We start from the raw sequence: 25,718 nt of genomic DNA on the forward strand, positions 1-25,718 counted from the left end.
GAGCCTAGGATTTTAGGGCATTAACCCTCTGGGAAAGCAGCTCTAGAAACTTATGCAAACAAGTCCTTCCAGAGCGAGGGGCAAAGCCCTGGCTGAGAGGACTGGGTCTTGTATGCCATCTGGTACCTGACCTTGCCCTGGCCTCTGTTCTTCCCCGACTTCAGTTTCCTCACCTCCCAAACGCTGCCGTTGTCGTACAAGAAGATCCCGGCGGTTTTCCCCGCCAACCCCGGGCTTTAACTCCTCCCTCTCAGCGTGGGGGCGGGGCGAGGAAAAGGTCAGGCCAGGAGTCACCTCCCCGCGCCGCCCGGCCGTCCCCTTCCTCCTTCCCACTGCCCGCCCCCTCGCTCCACCGCGGTGAGGTCACGCGGGGGACGTCACGGGGTTCTGTCGCCACGGAGGGGCGGGACTCCGGGAGAGGAAGGGGCGGGGCTAGGCGGGCGACGCTTGCGCAGTGGGCGCGGCGCGGGAGGAGGCGGAGGCGGCATAGAAGCGAGAGGCGGCGGCGGCGGCGGCGGAGGCGGCGGCACTGGGGGGGGTGGGAGGGGGGGGAGCGCGAGAGTGAGTGAGTGGCTGAGTGAGTTTACCCCTATGAGGCGGTGAGAGGCCCGGGGCCTACCTCAGAGGAGCGGGGTCGCGGCGCCAGCTAGCAGCGGGCCCCCTCCCGGTCCCCGGGCCCGGCGGCGCGGCGGCAGCTCTGTTGTGAGGAGGCGGGGAAGCGAGTGTCCGGCCCCAGCCATGGAGGGCATGGACGTGGACCTGGACCCCGAGCTGATGCAGAAGTTCAGCTGCCTGGGCACCACCGACAAGGACGTGCTCATCTCCGAGTTCCAGCGGTTGCTCGGCTTCCAGCTCAACCCGGCCGGCTGCGCCTTCTTCCTGGACATGACCAACTGGTGAGCCGGCCCCGCCGCGCCAGCCCTGGCAGCGGCCTCGGGGCCCCGAGGGGAAGGGAAGGGACGCCCAAGCTCGGCGGCCGGGCGGGACGGTCGGGCACTGAGGGGTACCCCCTTTCCGGGGCGGGGAGGGAGTGTGGGGAACCCTAGGGGCCTGGAAGAAATTTGGGGGCCGAGCAGGGCTGGAGGGAGATGTATGAGGAGAGTTGGGGTCCGTGGAGGGCAGGAGAGGCGGAAGGGAGATGGGCGGGGGTTACTCCTGAGGTTCTGCGGAGTATTAGCGGCCGAGGAACGCGGGAAGAGGGGGAAAGACTCGAGGATCGAGGCACGGGGTCGACCTGTGAGGAAGAGCGCTGTGGTGTTGGCTAAGAGTAAAAAGCACAGAAAATCTGAATTTGGGGAGTGGGCAAAAGCTTGGGGTATGGCGTTAGGGGCTGAGGATGACAGGGATGAGGGGAAACTGAGGGAGAGAATTAGGTACTATGCAAGAACCTGGCGCGCGGGTGAGACTTGGGAGTTAAGAGCCGAGAAGAACAGATTGTGTGTGTGTGTGTGCGTGTCCATTCGAAAACAGATAAAGAAAAGGGAAAAACTTTATGGGGGAGGACAAGTGAGTACGGTAAGAAAGATGACTTTCCCAAGAGCTGTGCCAGGGAGCGGTGGGATCTACTAGTGGGATCCACTAATGGAGGACCGGGAGTGCTAGACCTGGGGCACGGTGTGGGAAAAACCTTAGGAAAAGCGAAGGAGGGAGATTATCTTGGGGGAGGGAACTTTCTGAGGGGATTGGAGCCCTGGGCTCCAGAATGCGGGAATGGAGAGGGGCTTATCCAGAGGGGCTTACCTGAGAGAAAGCTGGTTGGTAGATGTTTGCGAAAATGGAGAACTTGACTTAGGCTGGGAACCAAGTACTTTTGGCTTGGAGTTTCCTTGTAGAAGACTGAATTGGGACAGAAGACCATGACAACTTAGACTAAAGGAGTATTTCTTGGCTTTGGGTGGAGCACTTGCTATTTTTGATAAGCAAGGCTTCCCTTTGTTCTCTGAGGGGTTGTTGAGTTCACTCAGGGTGAGTGATTAAGTGGAGACCATTAGACTTCCTTTGAAAGGATTTCAGGTGAAACAACTCATCTTTCTTTGGTCTTAAAGCCATGAGATGATTGCCCTTTTCTCTCTGTGTTGGGCATGTGGAATCTTGTTTCTCTTGGCATCACTTATACAACCAGCCTCCCCTTTATTCCCTGTCCACTGGATGCCTCAAGCAATGCCAGAAAAAGAGGCTGTAAGCCTAGTCTTGATCCCGTTACTCATCGAGCCCTGTCCTGAATGATGCCCATCTTATTAATGGGAGCCTTATAGCTGTGGTGACGTGTGAATTTTTTTCTGTGCAGCATCATTGGTAGGTCCTGTTGTTTATCTTTAAAGTTGATTGTTATAGTAAGAGTGGGATTGAGTTTTTAGATGTTTAGAAAACTCTTTGAATGCAGGAGATAGTCTTTATAATTAAAGAAGCATTTGTGACCCCCAGTTGTATCTTTTATGTCTGGGATGATCTCAGACAGGGACTACAGCCTGCAGTAGTTTTCTGAACAGCAGCCTATGTGTTTAATAGAGAGTGACAGGGGTTATTGAAAACACCAAGAAGAGGTATTACACTGGTGAGATTTAGAAGTAAAGCTATATCTTGAGGAGCATTGTACCCTTGCCTGCCTGCTTCCTACCCCCAGCTCCTTTTCTTCCTTGTTTACACTAGTTCAGCATAAGAGACTTGGCATATTGTTGCTGCCAGTTTGGTAGGGGAGGATCATTATTTCTCCCCACCCTCTTGTGAGTTGTATCATTTAAATCCTGCCCTAATAAGTTTTTAGTTTTTTAGAGTCAGTATTTATTAGTACAATTATTAATGGCTACAGAAACAATGTAATGAATTTTATATGCTTGAGGTGTGTGTGTGTTTAACATCTAAGATTGTTTGTTTTTAAGTGATGTGAAAGGTGAGGCCCAGTGTGGATGAGAAAAATAAAAATTATGGTCGCATTATAAAAATTTTATTTGAATTTTATGTAAAAATTATTAAGCTCAATGACACTGAGTAGCATGTGTTCTGATGAGATGTTATCTCTGTATAAAACAAGGTGATATCAGCATTCCTGAACAAAGGAGTGAGCCATTAAAAAGTGTATTCTGGTTAAAACAGAAGTCAGTAGCTTCTTAGGAATCCAGGCAATTAAGTGATAACTCAGCTTTAAGTACGTTACCTTATTTTTTGACTGTAGAAGTCATGTTCTTTCTTTTCTTTGATTATAAAATGAAAAATTTGTGAACTGAAGGAAGTAAGGCTTGTTATGCTTTTCTTTCTAACGAAAGCAGTTAGTTTCATAATCCAGTATTGCGTTTTGATTCCTATGTTGACCTGGCTAAATTTATCTTTGTTTTAAACAAATACTCATCATAATTAATAAAATCTAGTTAAAATACATACATGAATGCATACCTGGTCAAAATATTTGTGTGTTAAATAAATATCTAAAGTCTAGAAATGTATTTTTTTAACATGTTTATTGGAGTATAATTGCTTTACAGTGGTGTGTTAGTTTCTACTTTATAACAAGGTGAATCAGCTGTACATATACATATATCGCCACATCTCCTCCCTCTTGGGTCTCCCTCCCACCCTCACTATCCCACCCCTCTAGGTTGTCACAAAGCACTGAGCTGATCTCCCTGTGCTCTGCGGCTGCTTCCCACTAGCTATCTATTTTACATAGAAATGTATTGTTTTGTTTGTTTTTTTTGAAATGTATTGTTTTTAAGTGTCATTTAATGTCTGACTTCGGAAACTGTCGAGATAGTCCCGGTACAGGTTGCCAAAATTTCTCTCAAATTGCTGTGGTTAACCTGTTGAATTTGAGATGATTAACCCTCCTGTGACTTTATAAGTGCCTGCTTTGGGTTGTAATAAATAACCACCATTCAGTTGTCTAGTGATTGTTAAAAAATATTGTGGTAAAATAAAAATGATTATTTTAAAATGAAGGCCACGAGTCTTCTAAAATGAAACCCTACTTGGAAAGGTTTGTTTTCAAAAGTAAGAATTTATTTTTGTTGTTGGTAACAAACAACTTTTTAAGAAGCTGTTGAAAATTGGCTAAATTGAGAGTTTTGGCCTTATAAGTTACCTACAGTGTAAACATAGATTTTTTTTTTTTTTTTTAGTCTTAGGTTGGATATGCATTCTATAGATATTTCTATTTAATTTAGAACCCAGTATTATTTCAGTTTTGTACTATTTATACCTGAGCTGGCAGCTGTGCTGCTGGAGATTGGTGGAACTGACTCTTAACAAAAGTAGTTAATTTTTAGTTCCTAAGTAAGTACATAAAGCGCATAAATGATGTGGTGAAGGAACCCAATATCTGAAGCTAAACTGAAATGACTTGTAGATTAGAATAACTTTCTATAGGTGGAATGTCTTGCAAAGACACTTTTGGGCTGTGAGTATAGAACTTGGAATTCTAAAACTGGAAGCTGGCTTAAGATTCTCTAGTTCATTCTAGTTTTTCCTGCAAAATTGCATATAACCCTTCCAAGATAGCTTTTCTTGCATCCCTGAGGGCAGAGATTTGCATGATACCTTATGGTAGTGTTTAATTACCTTTCTAGTTAGAATTATGTCAAAACTGAATCTTTCTTACTGTAATTAAGCTTTTTTCATTTGCTTGTGTCCTCCTTGGAGATGAAGAATATCTAATAAACACGTTCCTTAAGAGGTCAGAAAGCTTCTATTAATACAAATCACTAGAAATTTTCAACCATGTGTCATTTTAACACATTCAGTTTAATGGTTTCTCACTCTTTAATGTAGTCTGATAGATTTATATATATTTTTAAGTGGAAACCAACAGGATTGAGAGGAGAGCTTAATAGTGGTGAAATATACATAAAGTAAAATTTACCATTTTTAGTCAATTCTCAGTGTTACGTGAGATTTTAAATTCAGTTGTGGCCCTCAAAGTCATTTGTCTCTGTTATGTTTTCAAAGTGAGTTATTCTTTAGTGTTTGTGACAAGAAACAAATAACACTTGTAGATTTTTTAGAGAATGTTAACGAAGGAGTTATTTCTCATTATAGGGATAAGTAAATTATTTTTGACCAGCATATAGACAATGTTGGTTGTTTCTGTCCCTCCTATTCATTAAGCTAGTGCTTTGCAGTTTTGGTGCAAAACTGCAAAAGTTTTGCAACATCCTAGGTTGCCTTCAGGTATCTTCAGGAAGCAGCGTGTATTTTTTGGAACACTACACACGCCCATCATGGATACAACAGATGTTTTCTAGAAAAATAACTCAGGAAAAACATTTTTGTAAAATAATGTCCTATTGACTTTCTCAGTATTGTCAGAAGCGCCCTTCTGGATAAAATGAAGGTATAACCACTATGCAATGAAGTGAAATCAGAATCTCGATGAGAAAATCCGTTGTACATCCTATCTGATCTCACAGTGCCTCCCCTGCCTGATCTTCCATTTCTCAGTCACCTGCATGCTAAATGAGTTTCTGATCCACTCTCTGGTTTATATGTATGCATCTAGGAAAAGTCTCTTTATGACAGATAAAACATGATATCAATAATGGTCTCCTTTAAAAATGTGTGCCAAGCAGCAGCTTTAGGAAGAGAGTAGGAAGGGTTGCGTGTTGTGCACGCTATTGCATTTTTAAGAAGGTTGGGAGTTCTTGGTTTGGACCTTCTTCTTTCCCACTTTTTTTGGCCTTTTTTGAGTGGCACACACAGGTGGGGACTCTGGGTATAATATAAAATAGTTTACAAATAGAGCATCAAGATTCATTTTATATCAAGTCAGAACTAATCTCCATTATCGCCAGGGTGGGTGGAGGTGTTTCTTTACCATCTCTTGTCTTCCGACTCCCCCACCCCAATTTGTCTAGCACATAACAGCAAAAACTCAACCAAACAGTATTTATTTATTTATTTATTTATTGGTCACAAGGCTTACGGGATCTTATTTAGTTCCCCACCGGGGATTGAATCTGGGCCCCGGCCTTGAAAGCACTGAGTCCTAACCACTGGACCACCGGGGAATTCCCTCAACCAGACAGTATTTAAAGAAACGTACTTTGGATAGACCCCTGGCAGATAGTGTAATACAACAGCAGAAGACAGCCTCTATCATAATTTGCTCTCTAACAGGAAAAGAACATGCCTGAAACTATGAGAGAAAAAGTTTGGGGATAGTAAGGAAGCAGCATTCATATGTTAATGCTGAATTAACTGAGTAAAATTTCAGAACAGGTAAGAATGGACTGAATCAAACAGAACCAGTGATTCACAAATATTGGGTGCTTGCTGTGGGTAGGTTGCTTTCTTAGAAGGTTTGAAATGGTTGGGATTTGAATTGATGGAAAAGTTGTGTAATGTTAGGTGGAGGATATTTCCTGAGTGAAACCAGGAAGGAGCAATTAATTGGAGCAGAGCTGTCTGGAAGATTGGCTTGGCAAGAATGTGGTTAATGGGATCAGAAGTGACGAGAGATGAAGCTTATTTTTATTTTTGCTTTGGAATATTGTTGGTTTTTTAAAAATTGGGGTGAAATTGACATAAAATTGAACCACAGTAAAGTTGACAATTCAGTGGTATTTAGTGTGTTCACAATGTTGTGCAACCATACCTCTGTCTAGCTAAAACATTTTCTTCACTGCAAAAGGAAACCCGACACCCATCAAGAAGTTGCTCCCCATTCCCTTCTCCCCCCAGCCCCTGGCAACCACCAATATGAATTCTTTCTCTATGGATGTATATAAATGGAATCATAAATATTTTTCCTTTTGTGTGTGGCTTCTTTCAAGCTTCGTCTTGTTGTGTATAGTATGTATCAGTACTTCATTCCTCTTAATGGCTGTTTAATATTCCAGTGTATGTGTATACCACAGTTTGTCCATTCATCCATTGGTGGACATTTGAGCCATCTCTACCTTTTGGCTATTGTGAATCGCGCTGCTGTGAACATGCGTTTAGGTATACTTGTTTGAGTACCTGTTTTCATTTCTTTGGATATATATGTAGCAGTTGAATTGCTGGGTCATATGGTAATTCTATATTTAACTTTTTGAGGAGCCACCAAACTATTTTCCACAGTGGCTGAATCATTTACATTCCCCTAGCAATGTCTGAGGGTCTGTACCAATTTTCCTACAAACTTGACAACACTTATTTTCCTTTTTTAAATTATAGTGAGTCTGCAGTGGTACCTCATTGTGAGATTGATTTGCATTTCTCTGGTTACTAATCGTGATGAATGTCTTTTCATATGCTTGTTGGCCATTTGTATATCTTTTTTGGAGAAATGTCTATGAAAGTCCTTTGCTGGTTTTTTAACTGGACTGTTTGTCTTTTTGTTGTTCAGTTATAAGGGTTCTTTATATATTTTGGATACTAGACCCTTATCAGATATTTGATTTGCAAATATTTTCTCCAATTCTGTGGATTGTTTTTTTTCATAATTAAAAAAAATCTATTTATTTATTTATTTTTGGTTGCGTTGGGTCTTCATTGCTGTGCATGGGCTTTCTCTAGTTGTGATGAGCAGGGGCTACTCTTCGTTGCGGTGCGTGGGCTTCTCATTGCGGTGTCTTCATGTGTTGCAGAGCACGGGCTCTAGGCGCTCGGGCTTCGGGAGTTGTGGCTCACGGGCTTAGTTGCTCTGTGGCATGTGGGATCTTCCTGGACCAGGGCTCGAACCCATGTCCTCTGCATTGGCAGGCGGATTCTTAACCACTGTGCCACCAGGGAAGTCCCCTATGGATTGTTTCTAAAATTTTCTTGTTAATGTCCTATGATGCATAATTGTTTTTAATTTTGGTGAGGTCCAATTTATTTAATTTTTTGTTGCTTGTGCTTTTGGTGTTTTAGCTAATAATTTATGCCAATCCAAGATCATGAAGATTTACCTCTATGTTTTCTTCTAAGAGTTTTATGGTTTCATCTCTTATATTTAGTTCACTGATCCATTTTGAGTTAATTTTTGCATATGGTTGAGGTGGGAGTCCATCTTCATTCTGTAGAGTTTAATTTTGATCATATTATATGCTCTGGAATTGGCTTCTCATTGACTCTCCATTAAATATATCCTTTACTTGTATTAAATATGTACTGTACTTGCTTTGGCCACCACTGAAAATTGGGCCAGAAAAGTGTGCAAGGTTTTCTGATGGGGGAAAAAACTTATGCATGTTCTATTGGCACCAAAAACTAAATGTATGTTCAAAAGGTCAATCCTCCCTGCCCCCAATCCTTCAGCTTTTCTTTATGACTTTTTCCTGTTTCATTAATAGCTACAGTGGTCTTCCAGACATAAGGCTTGAACTGTGTTATTTCCAGTGCCCTCTCTTTCCTGGATACCCCAGATCATTTGCCAAACCCAGCTCATTTCCACTCTGCAGTGCACCTCCCAACTGTCTCTTTTTTCCATTCTCCTTGCCATCACCTTAGCTTATATAGATTATGTTACCACTTTAACAGGGTAACATAGGAATAGTCTCCAAATTGGTTTTCTGCACCAGGTTCTCCTCCTTCCAGTCCATTTTGTGGACATACCCCTACCAGGTCAGTCTTTCTGAATCACAGCTTTGATCAGGGCCCTTCTTTTCTCAGGAACCTTTGTGCCTTGTTGCCGACCAGGTAAAGAGCAGAGAGCTTTAGCTTGACATTCAGGACCTTCCATAGATTGATCCAGCATATCTTTTGTGATGGATATCCTGCTCTTCTCTGCCCCATTCAAGCTGGCCGCTGCTCATTTCCCACACATACTTTTGCTTTCCCAATCCCCCCCCCCCCCCCCCCCCCCGGTATGCAGGCCTCTCACTGTTGTGGCCTCTCGCGTTGCGGAGCACAGGCTCTGGACGCGCAGGCTCAGCGGCCATGGCTCACGGGCCCAGCCGCTCCGCGGCATGTTGGATCTTCCCGGACCGGGCACGAAGCTGTGTCCCCCGCATCGGCAGGCGGACTCAACCACTGCGCCACCAGGGAAGCCCTGCTTTCCCAATTTTTAACTTTTTTCTTCTACCTAGAATACTGTTATTTCCTTTCTTTATACCTCGTGAAATCCTATTGTTTTTTTTTTGAAATTAGGACACGAATTCTCGGTAGTGCTGTCTTCTCTGAACTGCACTCTTGCCTTTTTAATAACAGTTATCATATACGATACACAGCCTGGAGAGGAAAATGTCCCCTAACGGCCTTTGTTTCTTCCTAAGCATCTGATGCAACTCTTTGTATGTAGTAGGTGCTCAACAAATATTTGTTGAAGTAGTACCTGAAGGTAGGTGGGAATAAAGATTTTGTTTTTATGGAAGTCTTGAAGTCTAGTGCTGTTAAAAGAAACAAGTTCTATAAACTAAGCTTCTTTTCAGGCTCTTTTGTTTGTAGGTTTAATTTGGACATACATGACATGAAACCAAATTAAAATTTAAGTAACAACAAGAATATTGTTTCTGGAAGCAATCTGAGCCCTCTGCAGGTTGGCCCCACCTTGTTATATACCTACCTTTCCAGGCATGTCTCCTTATACTAAATATCTTTTGTAATCGGTTTATGAGAGAATGTATTAGTCAAAGTTAGGTAACAGTTATTTAGATATGAATGGAGAAAAATATTCTGTAAAATCGCTGAAGTTCTCCTGGATCTTTGCCAGTATTTTTTATTGAGGAAAAACTGTAAAAAAGCAGCATAAGCACATAGTAAGTTCAAATAGTTTAGAAGGGTCTAAGCAGGAGTTGCAAACTAAAATGCTTATAGATGTCAGGTGGGGGACATGAACAGTTGAAGTATGTGTGAGCTAGAAAGCACTTGCCTTTTATAAAGAGGATGTCTGATACTTGCCTTAAGTCAAATATTGCCACGCTGGAATGGGGGCCCAGCGTTCTTAGATTTTTCCATTTTTTCAAGAGAAGCCAGAAATTCAGATTTTTATGGGAAATTTCCTGATCTTCAAACATTGGCAACTATTTTAAATACTTTTAAAACATTGTGTGGGCCAAATAAACTACATCTGTAGGTGGGATGTGGTCCTTGGGCCGCGAATTTGCAACCTGTGGATGAATAGTGAAAAGCAAAAATCCCCTCTCCTTTCTAGAAATAGCCACTACTATTTCTTCTGTACCTTTTAGAAAATGTTCATGTCTATAGACTTTTGTACATATACACAGGTAATTTTTTTGCATGTGTGTATATGTATATGCGTATATAAAAAATTAAATATATATAAAAACTTTTAATAGCAGTGGTATTGCTATTTGAATAATTATTCTTCCTATCCAGACTAGTGGGTACCATATCTCTTGCACCTTCTTTGCTTCAGTGGGCAGTGAATTAGCTGTCGAGGTACTTGGATAGGATGATCAAATAGATATACTTTTTAAATTAACAATGCAGTGGTGAAACTAATATATTGTAAATCAACTGTAATTCAATAAAAAAACACATAATAAATACCAACGAAAAGCAACGAAAAACCCGTGCAGTGGGTTTTCTTCACTGTATAAACAGACTCTCATCTAGTGATTACATATACTTCTTAAACCTTTGTTTTGCTGTGTTAAGAGCAAAATGTGTTAAGTAAACTACCTAGCAGTGAGCTTATCTGAATTTACTTATGAGGTACTGTCAGAGAACACATTTCATAATTTGGACTTTTTAGGGACCCAAAACACAAAACTGAAACTCACTTTAACTCATTATTAAACCATCTTGTACAGATAATGCTAATATATTTTTCACTCTGTGGAAGGGTAATTGATTTTGTAAGTGATTTTCTAATGATTTGCCAAAGTTAATGTATGTCTTGGGAGGGGTAGCAGTTTATTCCAAATATGGAACTCAGCCTCATTGAATTTACTATGTACTGGGTTTGAAAAGACTCACTTTTAAAAATGAATGGTTACGTTTTCTTAAAACGTTTGAGCCTCAGGTCTGTACAGTGTTTCCAGGAGTTTGAACTTGAATTATTGTGCTTGAGGTCAGTGATTCATAGCCTATTATGTAGCAACAGCTTACTAATGATTGATTGAATGATACACGATGTGCTTCTAAAATGCTTTGTGGTCAGCATTTATCTTCTAAAGTAAATTTTGCTTTTTAATTAAAAAAATACTTTGATAACAGGCTTTGAGTAGTGGAAATCATTAGCCGAGGGATGGGGTTTGCATACACCTGTAACTGGGAACTACTGCCTTTAAAATATTTGAAAATTAAAAAATAGTAAAAATTGTATTATGACATAGATCTTACTGCATATAAGCTAGAAAATACCAAAAAGAAAAAAATAAGCCATACTCGTGGGACCCAGAAATAAGCAATTTTAACCTTTTGATCTATATCCTTTTAATACTATTGTGTGTGTGTGTACCTGTGTTTGCTTTACAAAAGTGGAGTATTTACTATATTCTGGGTATTGTTTTAAGTGATTAAGTTTAATATATAATTTAATGTTCATAATAATTCTGGGAAATAAATACTGTTATCTTCATTTTACAGAAAAGGATTAGAGACTCAGTGAGGTTAAATAACTTACCTAAAGTTATGTGGGTAATACATGGTAGAAATAGGATTCAAGTATAAGCAACCTGGGACCAGAGTCTGTGCTCCTGATTGTTGTGTTTTACACGCTGTATGGGTTTCTAGGACTGCCGTGACAAATTACCACAAGCTGGGTGGCTTAAAACAAATTTATTCTCTTACAGTTCTGGAGGTTGGAAGTCTGAATTCAGGGCATGGGCAGGGCTATCTATGCTCCCTCTGAAGATTCTTAGGGAAGAATTCTTCCTTACCTCTTCTTAGCTTCTGATAGCTCCTGGCGTTTCTTGGTGTTCCTTGGCTTGTAGATGCATCACTCCAGTTTGTCTCAGAAGTCACATGACCTTCTTCCGTGTGTGTGTGTGTGTGTGTGTGTGTGTGTGTGTGTGTGTGTGTGTGTGTGTGTGTTGAGGGGGGGTAGGGGGTGGGAGGGTGGGGGTATGTGTCTCCTTAGAAGGAAACCAGCCAGTTGGATTTAGGACCCAACCTAATCTAGTATGACCACATCTTAACTGATTATGTCTGCACAGACTCTGTTTCCAAATAAGATCATGGTTCTGAGGCTCTGGGAGGACATGAATTCAGGGGGATACCCTTCAACCAATATACACACTATTTGTAGTCTGTTTTCACTTAAAAATATGACCATTTCTCCATTCATTTTTAAAAAAGATTTATTTATTTATTTATTTACTTACTTACTTAACTTATTTTTGGCTGTGTCGGGTCTTAGTTGTGGCACGTGGGATCTTCGTTGAGGCATGCGGGATCTTTCGTAGCGGCGCACAGGCTTCTCTCTAGTTGTGGCGGCATGTTTTCTCTCTCTGTTTGTGGCTCGCAGGCTCCAGGGCGCGTGGGCTCTATAGTTGTGGTGCGCGGGTTCCAGAGCGTGTGGGCTCTGTAGTTTGTGGCACGCAGGCTCTCTAGTTGAGGCACATGAGTTCAGTAGTTGTGACATGCGGGCTTAGTTGTCCTGCAGCATGTGGGATCATAGTTCCCTGACCAGGGATTGAACCCGCGTCCCCTGCATTGTAAGGCAGATTCTTTACCGCTGGACAACCAGGGAAGTCCCCATTTCTCCATTCTTAATAAATATGATTCTGCGCTTTTATTTTAAAGGCTTCACAATATTCCTTTACCTGGTTATAGAAATGTTCCCCTCCTCAATGCTTTAAAACAAACTTTTATATGTTGTTGAGTATGGACTTTAGGCCAAGCCATTTCAGGTCAATCATCCACCTCAGTTGTCAAGATTTTTTTAACTGGGAGAGCAGGATATGGAGGTGCACCATCTCACGTATAGAGGTCTTATCCCCTTATTTTAAAACACACACACAAATGGAATCACACTATACATACTGTTCTTAGGTTAGCTTGTTTAACTTTACAATGTGGACATTATTTTTCTTTTTTTTTTAATGGATGCATGGTATTCCATTGTGGCTGACCACATTTTGTTTAACCACTTCCTTACTGATGGACAGTTTCTAGGTATTTGCTTTCATAAAGCTGCTCTGGTATAGGTATCTTTATACAAACTTGTGGATACAGTCCTAGAAGTGGGATTGCTGGGGCTAGGTGTATGGCCAGTATAAATTTTGACAGGTAGTATCAAATTCACTTCAAATGTATTGTACCAGTTTTCATTTTTACTGTCAGTATACAAGAGTGCTTGTTTTGCCACCCTCTTAGCCATGGAAGAATGGTCTTTACATTGTTGCTGGTCTGATAGGTTAAATATATATTCATTTTAATTTGTATTGCTTTAATTATGAGTGAGGTAGGACATCTTTCCTTATCCTTATTGGCCATTTGTATCCCCCTTCCCCCCCCATCTTTGTTGAGGCCATTTATATTTTTCTGTGACTTTTTTGTGTGTTTTTCTCTCTACCTCTATTGGATTGTTCTTTTTTCATTGATTTGTGTGACCTCTTTGCATATTAAGGAAAATAGCTTATTAAATACTTAACCTTTCCTCCACTTTGTCTTTTAACATGGTTTATGATTTTTGTTTTAACTGTGTAGCAGTTTTTTTGTGAAGTTGAATCCAGCAGTCTTTTCCTTTTTGATTTCTGCCTTTGGTTTCATGCTTAGAAATCCTTCCCCCACCTAATCGTTATATAATTATTCACCTTTGTTTTCTTTATGATTGCATAATTTACATATAAATTTTTTATACAGATGAAACTTATTTGGCAGTGTGCTGGGGTTTATATCTAACATGTTTTTCAGACGATTAGTCAGTTTTCCCATTTATTGTGAAATTCGCATTTCCCCCCAATGATTTGAAATGCTGTCTTTATCATATATCAAATGCTTATGTATATATTTGGGCTTGGTTTTGAGATTCTTCCTCTTGTACTGGTGTGTATGTCTGGTTTTCTAAGGTTGAATAAGAATTTTAATGTTCACTTAAAAAATATTTTTAAAGGGAAGTACATTTTATTTTATTTATTTATTTACTTATTTTATTTTATTTTATTTTTTCGGTACGTGGGCCTCTCACTGCTGTGGCCTCTCCCGCTGCGGAGCACAGGCCCCGGACGCGCAGGCCCAGTGGCCACGGCTCACGGGCCCAGCCGCTCCGCGGCATGTGGGATCTTCCCAGACCGGGGCACGAACCCGTGTCCCCTGCATCGGCAGGTGGACTCTCAACCACTGCGCCAGCAGGGAAGCCCCATTTTCTTCTTACAATTTTCATTTTATCTGCATTGTAAAGGCACATAGTTTAAAGGGTAAGGTAGTTCTACAGGCTTGTTAAAAGGAACCAGGGATTCTAGAGTCCTTTTGTCTTACTCATTTCCAAAGGCAGTCTTTTTAAATTCTTTCAGCTGATTTTTTGGGTTTTTACCTCCATTGATTTTTTTTTTTTTTTTTTTCTGTTTTGACCATTATCTGTTGACTTCCCACAGGGAGATGAGGATGTTATTCTGTGAGAGGCAATGTGGTGGTAAAGAGCAAAGTTCAAAGCTTCTGCTATTTACTATCTGTGTGACCTTTGGCAAGTTATTTTACTCTCTCTGTGTCTTGGTTCCTTATATATAAAGACAATATCAGTTTTTACCTGAGAATTGGATAAATTAATATGTGTAAAGATTTAGAGCTGTACCCAGCACATGGTAATTTTCAGTTACACTCACCCTCTCTCTAATGCTCCCATTTTAATTATTTGTGATTTGGTTAAATCAGTTTTCAGTGTTTATGTTGTTTTAACTATTTAAATCCTTATTGACACTTGAGCCATTAGTGTACTGGGATTCATTTTCCTTTTCTGCACAATCTTTTGCTGTCCTAGGGGGAATCATTGTCTTGATTTTTTGGTTTGCTCAGTTTCTTAGATAGTTTTAAAATGCTTTATTTATTAAGTTTCAGGTATACAGCATTATAGTTCAACATCTGTAGACAACATCTGTATACAGGATATACAGAATATTCTGTTTTTTCTGTATAGGGATCAGATTTAAAAAAAATTTATTTACTTATTATTTATTTTTGGGTCTTCATTGCCGCGCACGGGCTTTCTCTAGTTGTGGCAAGTGGGGGCTACTCTTCGTTGCGGTGCGCGGGCTTCTCATTGCGGTGGTTTCTCTTGTGGAGCACGGGCTCTAGGTGCACGGGCTCAGTAGTTGTGGCACGCAGGCTCAGTAGTTGTGGCTCGCGGGCTCTAGAGCGCAGGCTCAGTAGTTGTGGCGCACGGGTTTAGTTGCTCCGTGGCATGTAGGACCTTCCCGGACCAGGGCTCGAACCCGTGTCCCTGCATTGGCAGGTAGATTCTTAACCACTGCTCCACCAGGGAAGTCTGGGATCAGATTTTTTAAACTAAGTTATCCTCAAACTACTTACTGTCTATGAATCTCTTCTCAGTAGGTTTAGACACTTCAGGTGTTCTATTGGTTTTATCTTTGTGAAGAAGTCTTCCACCGTGTTTGACCCACTATGACTGGACTGGTAGAACTCTAGGTCTGCTGCACAGCTCCCCTGGTACCCCGGGTATTTCTTTCATACTTTCCCCACTTTGTTGGAACCCCTGTTTCCTGGACCCCATTTTTTAAAACTTCCTGAGAGTGCAGAGGAGGTAAAATTTGAGACTTTCGTATTCTGAAACTGTATTTTACTCTGATGTTTAGTTGATAATCCCAGGTTTGGTTAGGTAGCAATTTGAAGATTGGAAGTATTTTTCTCAGAATTTTGAAGGCACTGTTCCTTTGTTTTGTGTTTTTCAGTGGAAATGTTGAAATGTGATGCTGTTCTGATTCTTTCTTCTTTGAATGAATTCTGTTTTTTCCCTTTCTGGAAGCTTTTGGTAACTTTGCTGTGTCCCCAGTGTCCTGAAATTTGACAGTGATGCATTTCAGCCTGTGTTCTCATACGTTGTGCTTAGCCTTGGGGAGCCCTTTTAGTCTGGAAACTGTCCTCTGTTCTTGGAATGTTTCTTATTTTTTTCTTCCAGTTTTATTGAGATACTACACCACTGTATAACTTTAAGGTGTACAGCATAATGATTCAACTTACATACCTCATGAAATGATTATCACAGTAAGTTTAGTAAACATCCATCATGTCATATAGATACAAAATTAAAGAAATAGAAAAAATTTTTTTCTTGTGAGTGAACTCTTAGAATTTAGTCTCTTACTAACCTTCATATATAACATATAGCAATGATAATTATATTTATCATGTTGTACATTACATCCCTAGTGCTTATTTATCTTATATCTGGGATTTTGTACCTTTTGACTGCCTTCCTGCAGTTCCCCCTTCTGCCTCTGGTAACCACAAATCTGATCTCTTTTTCAATGAGTTTGTTTGTTTTTGAAGTATAATTGACCTACAATAACACTGTTAGTTCCTGTTACACAATATAGTGATTTGGTATTTTTATATATTTCAAAATGATCACCACAGTAAGTCTGATAAGTCTAGTTATGATATGTCACCATACAAAGATATTACATAGTTATTGATTATGTTCCTCACACTGTACATTTCATAACTGTGGCTCATTTTTTTGCAGCTGGAAGTGTGTTCCTCTTATCTCCCTCACCTATTTCTTTCCTCCCCCTCCCCCCTTTGCCACCACCTGTTTGTTCTCTCTGTCTATACCTCTGTTTCTCTTTTCTTACGTTTGTTCATTTGTTTTGTTTTTTTTAGATCTTAGAAATTTTCTTGAATTAATTCTTTGATTTTCTCTTCTTCATTTTCTCTGTTCTCTTTTCTTAGATCTCCTATTTTTCAGACACTGGATTTTCTGTTCTGGTCCTGTCTTATCTTTTTTTTCCCCTCTTTTAATCTTTTGACAAAACTTTTGCTCTCTTTTCTGAGATCTCCTCGGTGTTGTTTTCTTCAGGTTGCGTTTTCTGTTTGCTTGCTTTAGTTTTTTTCTATCATATTAGATACTTTACCTTACGTACTTGCTGTTTATTAGCTATCTACTCGTATTTAAGAGTAGGACACAAAAAGTGGTTTGAAAGTTGTGGGCCTAACTGTAGGGTTTGTTAAATGAGGGCTTAACAGCTCCACCCATTTCCTCCAGGGTGGGGCAGTCACCAGCTATGCAGTGTTTAGACTGTATTGAGGATCTGAGGTCTGATGCATAGTTTAGGCAAATGCATAACTTCTGTTTTTATCCATGTATTTACCTTCACTTGTAGGGTACCTGGTGCTCTTAATTTCTGAACCTTTTGGGGAATCCTCATTTTAATTGGATTGCTTCTCTACTTGTCCCCACTGCTGGCCGGGGAGGAGTCATCTTTCTCAGGTCGGCTAAGTCATTTACCACTTGTCTCTATGCTTTCTAGCCACCCAAGTATTGCCTCCTCACTTGTTCATTTGGTCCTTGTGAATTTCTGACTTTTTCCCGCATTTTTCTTCATTCAGGCTGCTATAACAAAAATACCATAGATTGTGTGGCTTGATAAACAACAGAGATTTATTTCTCACATATATGGAGGCTGGGAAGTCCAAGGTCAGGGTGCCAGCAGATTCAGTGTCTGGTGAGGGTCCGATTCCTGGTTTACAGATGATTGACTTTTCACTGTAACCCCATGTGGTGGAAGGGGCAAGGGAGCTCTCTGGGATGGCTTTTATAAGGACACTAATTCCATTCGTGAGGGCTTTACCCTTGTGACCTAATAACCTCCGAAAGGCTCCACCTCCTAATACCATCACATTGAGAGTTAGGGTTTCACAGTGAATTTTGGGGGGACACAAACGTTCATTCAATCTGTAGCACTATACCTATATTTTAGGAGGGTTTTGGGAGAGAGCTGAGGCTAGTGTGTGAAATTTTTTTTTAATTAGTTAATTAATTTAGTTTTGGCTGCATTGGGTCTTCATTGCTGTGCGCGGGCTTTCTCTAGGTGCGGCGAGCAGGGGCTACTCTTCGTTGTGGTGCGCAGGCTTCTTATTGCGGTGGCTTCTCTTGTTGCGCAGCATGGGCTCTAGGCGCGTGGGCTTCAGTAGTAGTTGTGGCTCATGGGCTCTAGAGTGCAGGTTCAGTAGTTGTGGCACATGGGCTTAGTTGCTCTGAGGCATGTGGGATCTTCCTGGACCAGGGCTCGAACCCGTGTCCCCTGCATTGGTAGGCAGATTCTTAACCACTGAGCCACAGGGAAGTCCCTGAAATTTTTAATTGGAAGCTGAAAGGAAGTATTGGATTTGCATCTAAAATTTTTTATTCTGCCTTTTTATTCTTACGATTTATGTGATTGTTTGGATATGATGTAAAATTTTAGTATACCAATTGAATAATCAAGTTGTGATGATGTTGCGTTTAGATAGCTTTCCTTCGCCAAAATGGATCTGCATTTACCTGAAGGATAAAAAACAAACTACAAATACTTATCTCTGGCTATGAGATTATGAAGTTTTTTATTTTCTTTTTTATACTTTCTTTTTCACTTTAATTCTCACATTTTCTATAATGAATATGTATTACTTGTGTAATTAGGAAAAAATAATACCTAAGTAGAGAAAAAATTGTTAATCACATCCTTAGATAAAAATTTGCCCTAGGTTCCAATATGTTCTTCTTTTATTTAATCCTAAATCTATCAGAGTTGTGCTCTGTCCTTTACTTCTTTTAGGTAATCTACAGTTAGAAACACTAATTTCGGGGTGAGTGTATGTACTTTGCAGAGGTCATTCTGATCTGTCCCCCAGCTTTTTATTTTGAAGACTTTCAAAACTATAGAAGAGTTGAAAGATTAGCACAGTGACTATCTGTATAATTGCCATTTTACCATATCTGCTTTATTTTTTAAGTATCTTTATTGAAGTATAATTTACATATCATAAATTAACCCATTTAAAATAGATAATTGAATGATTTTTAGTAAGTTTACAGAACTGAGCAACCATCACTACAATCCAGTTGTATAATATTTTCATCATTTCAAGAAGACTTTGCCTGCCTATTTATAGTTAATCACCATTCCTACTTCCAGCCTCAGGCAAACACTAATTTTTTTTCTGTCTCTAAATAATTGCCTTTTCTTTTACTGTTTATATCAATGGAATCATATAATAAGGAGTCTTTTTTTATTTTTTATTTATTTTATTTTATTTATTTATTTTTTTTTGCGGTATGCGGGCCTCTCACTGTTGTGGCCTCTCCCGTTGTGGAGCACAGGCTCCGGACACGCAGGCTCAGCGGCCATGGCTCGTGGGCCCAGCTGCTCCACGGCATGTGGGATCTTCCCGGACGGTACGAACCCGTGTCCCCTGCATCGGCAGGTGGACTCTCAACTACTGCGCCACCAGGGAAGCCCAAGGAGTCTTTTTTTAAAAAAATTATTTATTTATTTAGGCTGCGCCGTGTTTTAGTCATGGCATGCGGGATCTTCATTGCGGCGTGTTTTAGTTGTGGCACGTGGACTCTTAGTTGCAGCATGTGGACTCTTAGTTGTGGCATGCAAACTTGTAGTTGCGGCATGCATGTGGGATCTAGTTCCCTGACCAGGGATTGAAACCGGGCCCCCTGCATTGGGAGCACGGATTCTTAAGCTACTGGACCACCAGGAAAGTCCCATAAGTGATCTTTTGTATCTGGCTTCTTTCAGTTAGTGTTTTGTTTATGAGGTTTATCCATGTTTTAGCGTGTATCAGTATTTTTGTTGCTGAGTAATTTTCCATTGCATGGATATACCACGTTTTGTTTATCCATTTACCAGTTGATGGACATTTGGATTTTTTTCTACTTGGCTATTATGAATAAAACTGCTATGAACATTCATTTGCAAGGCTTTAGATGTGTGTTTTAATTTCTTCTGGGTAGATACCTAGGAATTGATTGCTATTTTGTATTGTAAAATTATGTCTTTTTAAGAAACTGCCAAACTCTTTTCCAAAGTAACTACCATTTTTCATTCCCACCGGCAATGTGTGAAAGTTCTCTCTCTGGATTTTATTTTATTTTTCTTCCCTGAACCATTTGAGATAAATTGCAGACATCATGACATTTCACCTCTTAGTCCTTCAGCAGATATCTTCTAAGAACAAGGACGTCATGCTACATATCTGCAATGTCATTGTCACTCCCAAGGAAGTTAGCCTGGAAATAATAGTGTTATCCAATATACAGTTCATATCTAGATTTTCCTCTTTGTTCCCCAGATGCCCTTTATAACTTTTTAAAAAAAAATCCAGAGTCTTCTCAAGCATCTCATGCTATATTAGGTTGTCATGTCTTTAACCTCACCTTTGCCATTTGCTTGTTTTATGACATTGACATTTTTTAAAAGTCCAGGCCAGTTGTCCTCTGGAGTGTCCCATATTGTTGATTAGTCTGTTTCCTCATGGTTAAATTCAGGTTAAACGTTTTGTTGTTGTTAGAAATGTGTCTTCTGTTGCATCACATCAGGAAGCATCTGCTTTTGTCCCATTATTATGCTAAATTTGAGTATTTAGTTAAGACAGTGTCCACCTGTTATTCTTCTTTGTAATTAGTAAGTAATCTGTGATAGACTGTGAGAATATCCTTTTCCCCAGCAATCTTTCTCCTGTTTTAGTATCCATTGATGATCCTTGCTTGAGTTATTTATTGCCTAGTGGTTGCAAAAAGGTAATTTTCTAATTCTGTTGTTCCTTCTGTGTTTATTAGTTAGCAGTCTTTTGTAAAGATATTGCTAATTTTTAAATGGAACTTGTCAGAGTCATGAAGGATTTTATGGAGAATGAAGCAGATTTTGGTTGCTTGTCTTAATAGTGTTGAGCTAAGTGTATTTACCTTACCCTTAGCCACAAAGGATCCAAAGAAACTACTGGAGAGAGAGGGAGATCTCCTTGACCTTTGCGAAGCTTGAAATACATAAACTTTTTGACTGTGTTTACATTATTTGGGGATGTTTGCTGCTTTTCTCTCTTTGAGAGACCACTCTTTTTAAGGAATAAGAAAAAGATACAGAAATGGTTTTTCTTAAGCTTTTATTAGTTTTTCTTTGTAAACCAAATTAGTTTTTTTCCCCCCTTGTTTGTTTGGATGGTTTTGTGATTTTTTTTTTTGATAGTAATTTAACTGGTGGTAATTATGCAGTATCATGCAAAGTAGCTATTTTTAAAAATTCTTTTCTTCTGTAATGTAAAATAAATGCCATAGTTGGATGAGCTGTCCAAACCTGACTGCTTCTTATGTGCAGTTGGTTGCCCAGACATGAAAACATTAACAGAGTATGTGAGACTGTCTGCAAGTGTCATAGGACTTTTACAGGAAATATTCTTTACATGTTGTCTTCCTTGTTTGTTCTCAGGGATTAGGTACTACTAAAAATGGCATCTGACATCTTTTATACTGTCATTTTATTAGTTTGTAAAATAAAAGGGGGGCTGGTCCTCTCAGGTTTATGAGCTGTGATAAAATCTGCCTTTATCCTAGTCTTTTTTCAAGTTCTATCCAATTTAATTTAGTCTTCCAGTGTATGTAGCTTTTTAAGGTACCTATCTCACATGTACTAGAGAACAGCCAAATATAGCCACAGAGTATTTGGAGATGGGTTGGCTGCAGAATGAGCAGAGTGGGCATTAAGGCCATGTGACATTATTTGGTGGTGATGATAACGTTGCATTGGCTTTGTTCATCATATTGCATAGAACTTGGCCAAGTTTTATTTACCTTTTTGTTTTTAGAGGACAGAATAAGATTCATAACATAGGGTCTTAGACACGTACCCTAGTATGCAATTTTGGAGGTGATGTATGCTGAGGCTTACTGTTGTGTTCTTCAAAGATGGTGTGGTCAGCGTGGTTCTTTAGGGGCGATGAAACTGAAGAGGCTTTGAAGCTGGCCCCTGTAGCACACCATCAGGAAATCTCTAGGCAAGACATATTAGACAGGTGTGGAGCATTTTAATCAAAGGTATATGTAAAAGGTGTGTGATTTCTTTTAGAAGCCCCTGCATTTTTTTTCTCTGTATGCAGAAACAACAGCTAGATTTGAGAGTGGAACGCTGGCTTACAATTTAGCTTTTTGGCACTTTTCCCTTTTTTAAAAATAAAAAAAAAGTTGCTAGTATTTTTTAGAAAACAGATCTCTGACTAGGCTGTAGGATAAGACGCATTTTAACCATTGCTGGCTTATTCTAAGCTCCTTGTGAGGTAAACACACTTTTGAAAACCATAATTATAGATTTACTTAATCATTTCATAACTGCTACTTTAAATTATGTCCCAACGAAAGTTCCATGAACAACAATAAACCACAAATGTTTTGTTTATGAAGTTAGTTTTGTTTGAATCACATTTTCTGTTTGTCATTCTGGGACTTTTTGAGTATTTTACATTTTCATGGCTACTCTGCGCATTTCTACTCTGTTCTCGTATCTTCAGAAATTTCAGTTAGCACTGAACCTAATGATTATTTACCTTTTTAGGAAGTATCCATGACAGTTACATGGCGGGGGTGGGGGTGGGGTGGCGGGAGGCAAGAAGAATAGGAGTTAACTTCTAAGTGTGCATCTTTAATGGATAATTGAGTTCTTGAGAGCCGAGTTATGATGAAGGAAATGACCCAGCAGAAAATAGCACCTTTTTATTTGTAACCTTTTAGTTTTTTATATTCATAGTTTTCTTGTATGATGAACATTTTCAAACATATAGTAAAGTAGAAAGAATAATATAATGAATAGCCATTGTATTAATTTTTTGCTGTTGTTAATAAATTACCACAAACTTAGTGGTTTATAAAAACACCAATTTATGATTTTACGGTTATGGAGTTCAGAAATCCAAAATGAATCTCACTGGGCTAAAATAAAGGTGTAACAGGGCTGTGTTGTTGCTGGAGAGTTCGTTTCTTTGCCTTTTCCCACTTCCAGGGGCCACATACCGTACCTTGTCTTATGGCCTCTTTTCTCCATCTTCAGAGCCAGCATGTTGTGTGGGTCCTTCTCACACTGCTCTCTCTCTGGTTCTGTCTTCCAGTTCCCTCTCACACTTAAGGAAGTGATTACATTGAGTTCACCTGGATAATCCAGTATAATGTTGCTATGTCCAGGTCACCTGATTAACATCCTTAATTCCCCTGTGCCATTAACATAACATATATACACATTGTGGGGATGATGAAAATGTTCTGAAACATGGTGATTGTGTTACAATTCAGTAACTTTACTAAAAATCATTGAATTGTGCAATTGAAATGGGTGAGTTTTATGCTGCATAAGTCCTACTTCAGTAGAGTTGTTTTTTTTAACCTTTAGATGCTCTCCTTTGCATTTAGGAGTTAAGTCCAAATTTCTTATTGAAGCATATTGGTCTCATCCTAATTAAAATTTTTAAAAATTGTGGTTAAATACACATAACATAGAATTTGTCATCTTAACCATTTTTAAGTGTACAGTTCAGTAGTGTTAAGCATGTTGTGCACTTAATCTCCAGAACTTTTTCATCTTGCAAAACTGAAATTCTCTACCCATAAACAATAACTCTTCATTTCCCCCTTTCCTTAGCCCCTGTCAGTCATCATTTTACTTCGTTTCTATGAATTACTACTCTGGATACCTCATATAAGTGAATACAGTAATACAGTATTTATCTTTTTTGTGACAGCTTATTTCTCTTAGCATAATGTTCTCAAGGTTTATCCATGTTCCAACATGTGACAGTTTTTCCTTTCTAAGTTTGAGTAATATTTCACTGTGTGTGTATTTTAATCCATTTCATCCGTTGATTGACATGTGCTTTCATCTTTTGGCTATTGTGAATAATGCTGCTATGAACATGGATGTACACATTTTTTTTGTGACTCTGCTTTCTGTTCTTTTGGATATATACCCAAAAGTAGATTGCTGGATCTGAGTTAAGTTTTAATTTACCTTTCCAGTTCCTCTTCTGTCTCTTGTGACAGACTTTGCACCAGACTTGCAGACTCTATCTCTGGACCACACTCTACAATTTTGAATTAATCTGGGATTATTATGTTGCAGGTAACAAACTTACTTCCAACTAGATAATGCTAAAGGGGTGGGGGTATTTTAAGGATGTTTCTATGTTACACAGAACCCAAAGGCAGGAATAAGTTTGGGCTTCCAGGAACAACTGGAACCAGGGACTAAAAAACCCTTCAGATTCCTTTCTATGTATGTTGTATCTAGGTGTTTGCAGTGGTCTCCTATCTCTGCTGAAGAGAACGGTGACTGTCAAAAGCCCCCAAATGTGGAGTTTATAGCCCAGATACTATGAGAAAAACTCTTTCTAAATTTCAGTTTCAAATTTCTGGGTGTCCCCACCCCGACGTTAACTCTGGAATGACCTCACTCTGTATTAAGGAGTTCTACGTGCAAGTGGGGGCATTGCCAAACAAGTAACAACTACAAATGCTCTCATCCCCCCTCTCCCATGGGAGAAGACCCCCTAGTCAGGTCCAGCTATCATAATCATGACTTTTGTTGTCCCAGGTGCCCTATCCCACCAACTGAAGGTCTTTGGGTGATAGCTGTGCTTTCCCTAATGTGGTCTTGATTGGTCCAGGTATACATTTGCATGATCCTGCACTCTATAGGCTAAATGATACATTTCTTTGTTGTTGGCATTCCTCTGCCCTCTGTTATATTGATATATAGGCATACATTGGAGATATAGCTGATTCAGTTCCAGACCACCGTAATAAACTGAATATTGCCATAAAGCGAGTCACATGAATTTTTTGGTTTCCCGGTGCATGTAAAAGTTATGTTTAGACTACACTGTAGTCTGTCAAGTGTGCAATAGCATTATGTCTAAGAAAACAATGCACATATCTTAATTAAAAAATCCTTTATTGGCAAAAACCGCTAACCATCATCTGAGCCTTTAGCAAGTTGTAATCTTTTTTGCTGGTGGAAGGTCTTGCCTCCATGTTGATGGCTACAGACTGATCAGCTTGGGAGTTGCTGAAGGCTGGGGCAGCTTAAAGTAAGAGAACAATGAAGTTTGCTGCCTTGACTGACTCTTCCTTTTACGATCAGTTTCTCTGTAGCATGCAATGCTGTTTGATAGCATTTTGCCCACAGTTGAAATTCTTTCAAATTGGGAGTCAGTCCTTTCAAACCCTGCCATTCCTTTATCAACTAAGTTTATGTAATATTCTAAGTCCTTTGTTGTTATTTCAACAATCTTCACAGCATCTTCACCAGGACTAGATACCATCTCAAGGAGCCACTTTCTTTGCTCGTCATAAAAAGTTAACTCCTCATCGGTTAAAGTTTTATCCTGAGATTGCAGCCATTCAGTCACATCTTCAGGCTCCGCTTCTAATTCTCTCGCTACATCCACCACATCTGCAGTTACTTCCTCCGCTGAAGTCTCGAACCCCTCCAAAGTCATCCACGAGGGTTACAGTCAGCTTCTTCCAAACTCCTCTTAATGTTGATATTTTGACCTCCTCCCATGAATCACAAATGTTCTTAATGGCATCTAGAATGGTGAATCCTTTCCAGAAGGACTTACTTTGCCCAGATGCATCAGAGGATTCACTATAGCCTCACAAAATGTATTTCTTAAAGAACAAGACTTGAAAGTAGAAATGACTCTTTGATCTATGGCTACAGAACGGATGTTGTGTTGGCAGACATGAAAATCTCGTTGCATATCTCCATCAGAGCTCTTGGGTGACCAGGAGCACCGTCGATGAGTAGTAACATTTTGAAAGGAATCTTTTTTTCTGAGCAGTAAGTCTCAACAGTGGGCTTGAAATGGTCAGTGAAGCATGTTGCAAACAGATGTACAGTCATCCAGGCTTTGTTGTTTCATTTACAGAG

General features: G+C 39.8%; 1 protein-coding gene across 5 annotated transcripts in view; it reads left to right on the forward strand.

Annotated features, from left to right (window-relative positions):
* Window positions 1-535: 535 nt before the first annotated feature.
* Window positions 536-25,718, forward strand: part of ILRUN (inflammation and lipid regulator with UBA-like and NBR1-like domains) — a 122,277-nt gene continuing 97,094 nt past the window's right edge. For 3 of the 5 annotated variants that reach the window (XM_067753268.1, XM_067753265.1, XM_067753269.1), the window contains exon 1: window positions 537-896. In XM_067753268.1, coding sequence (XP_067609369.1) covers window positions 739-896 — 158 coding nt within the window. In that variant the 5' untranslated portion in view covers window positions 537-738. Of the gene's footprint in view, window positions 897-25,718 lie in introns of all 5 variants that reach the window. The other 2 variants (XM_067753266.1, XM_067753264.1) reach the window with 2 other exon arrangements.

This window comes from Pseudorca crassidens, chromosome 10 (genome assembly GCF_039906515.1).
Source record: "Pseudorca crassidens isolate mPseCra1 chromosome 10, mPseCra1.hap1, whole genome shotgun sequence".
NCBI classification, from domain to species: Eukaryota; Metazoa; Chordata; class Mammalia; order Artiodactyla; family Delphinidae; genus Pseudorca; species Pseudorca crassidens.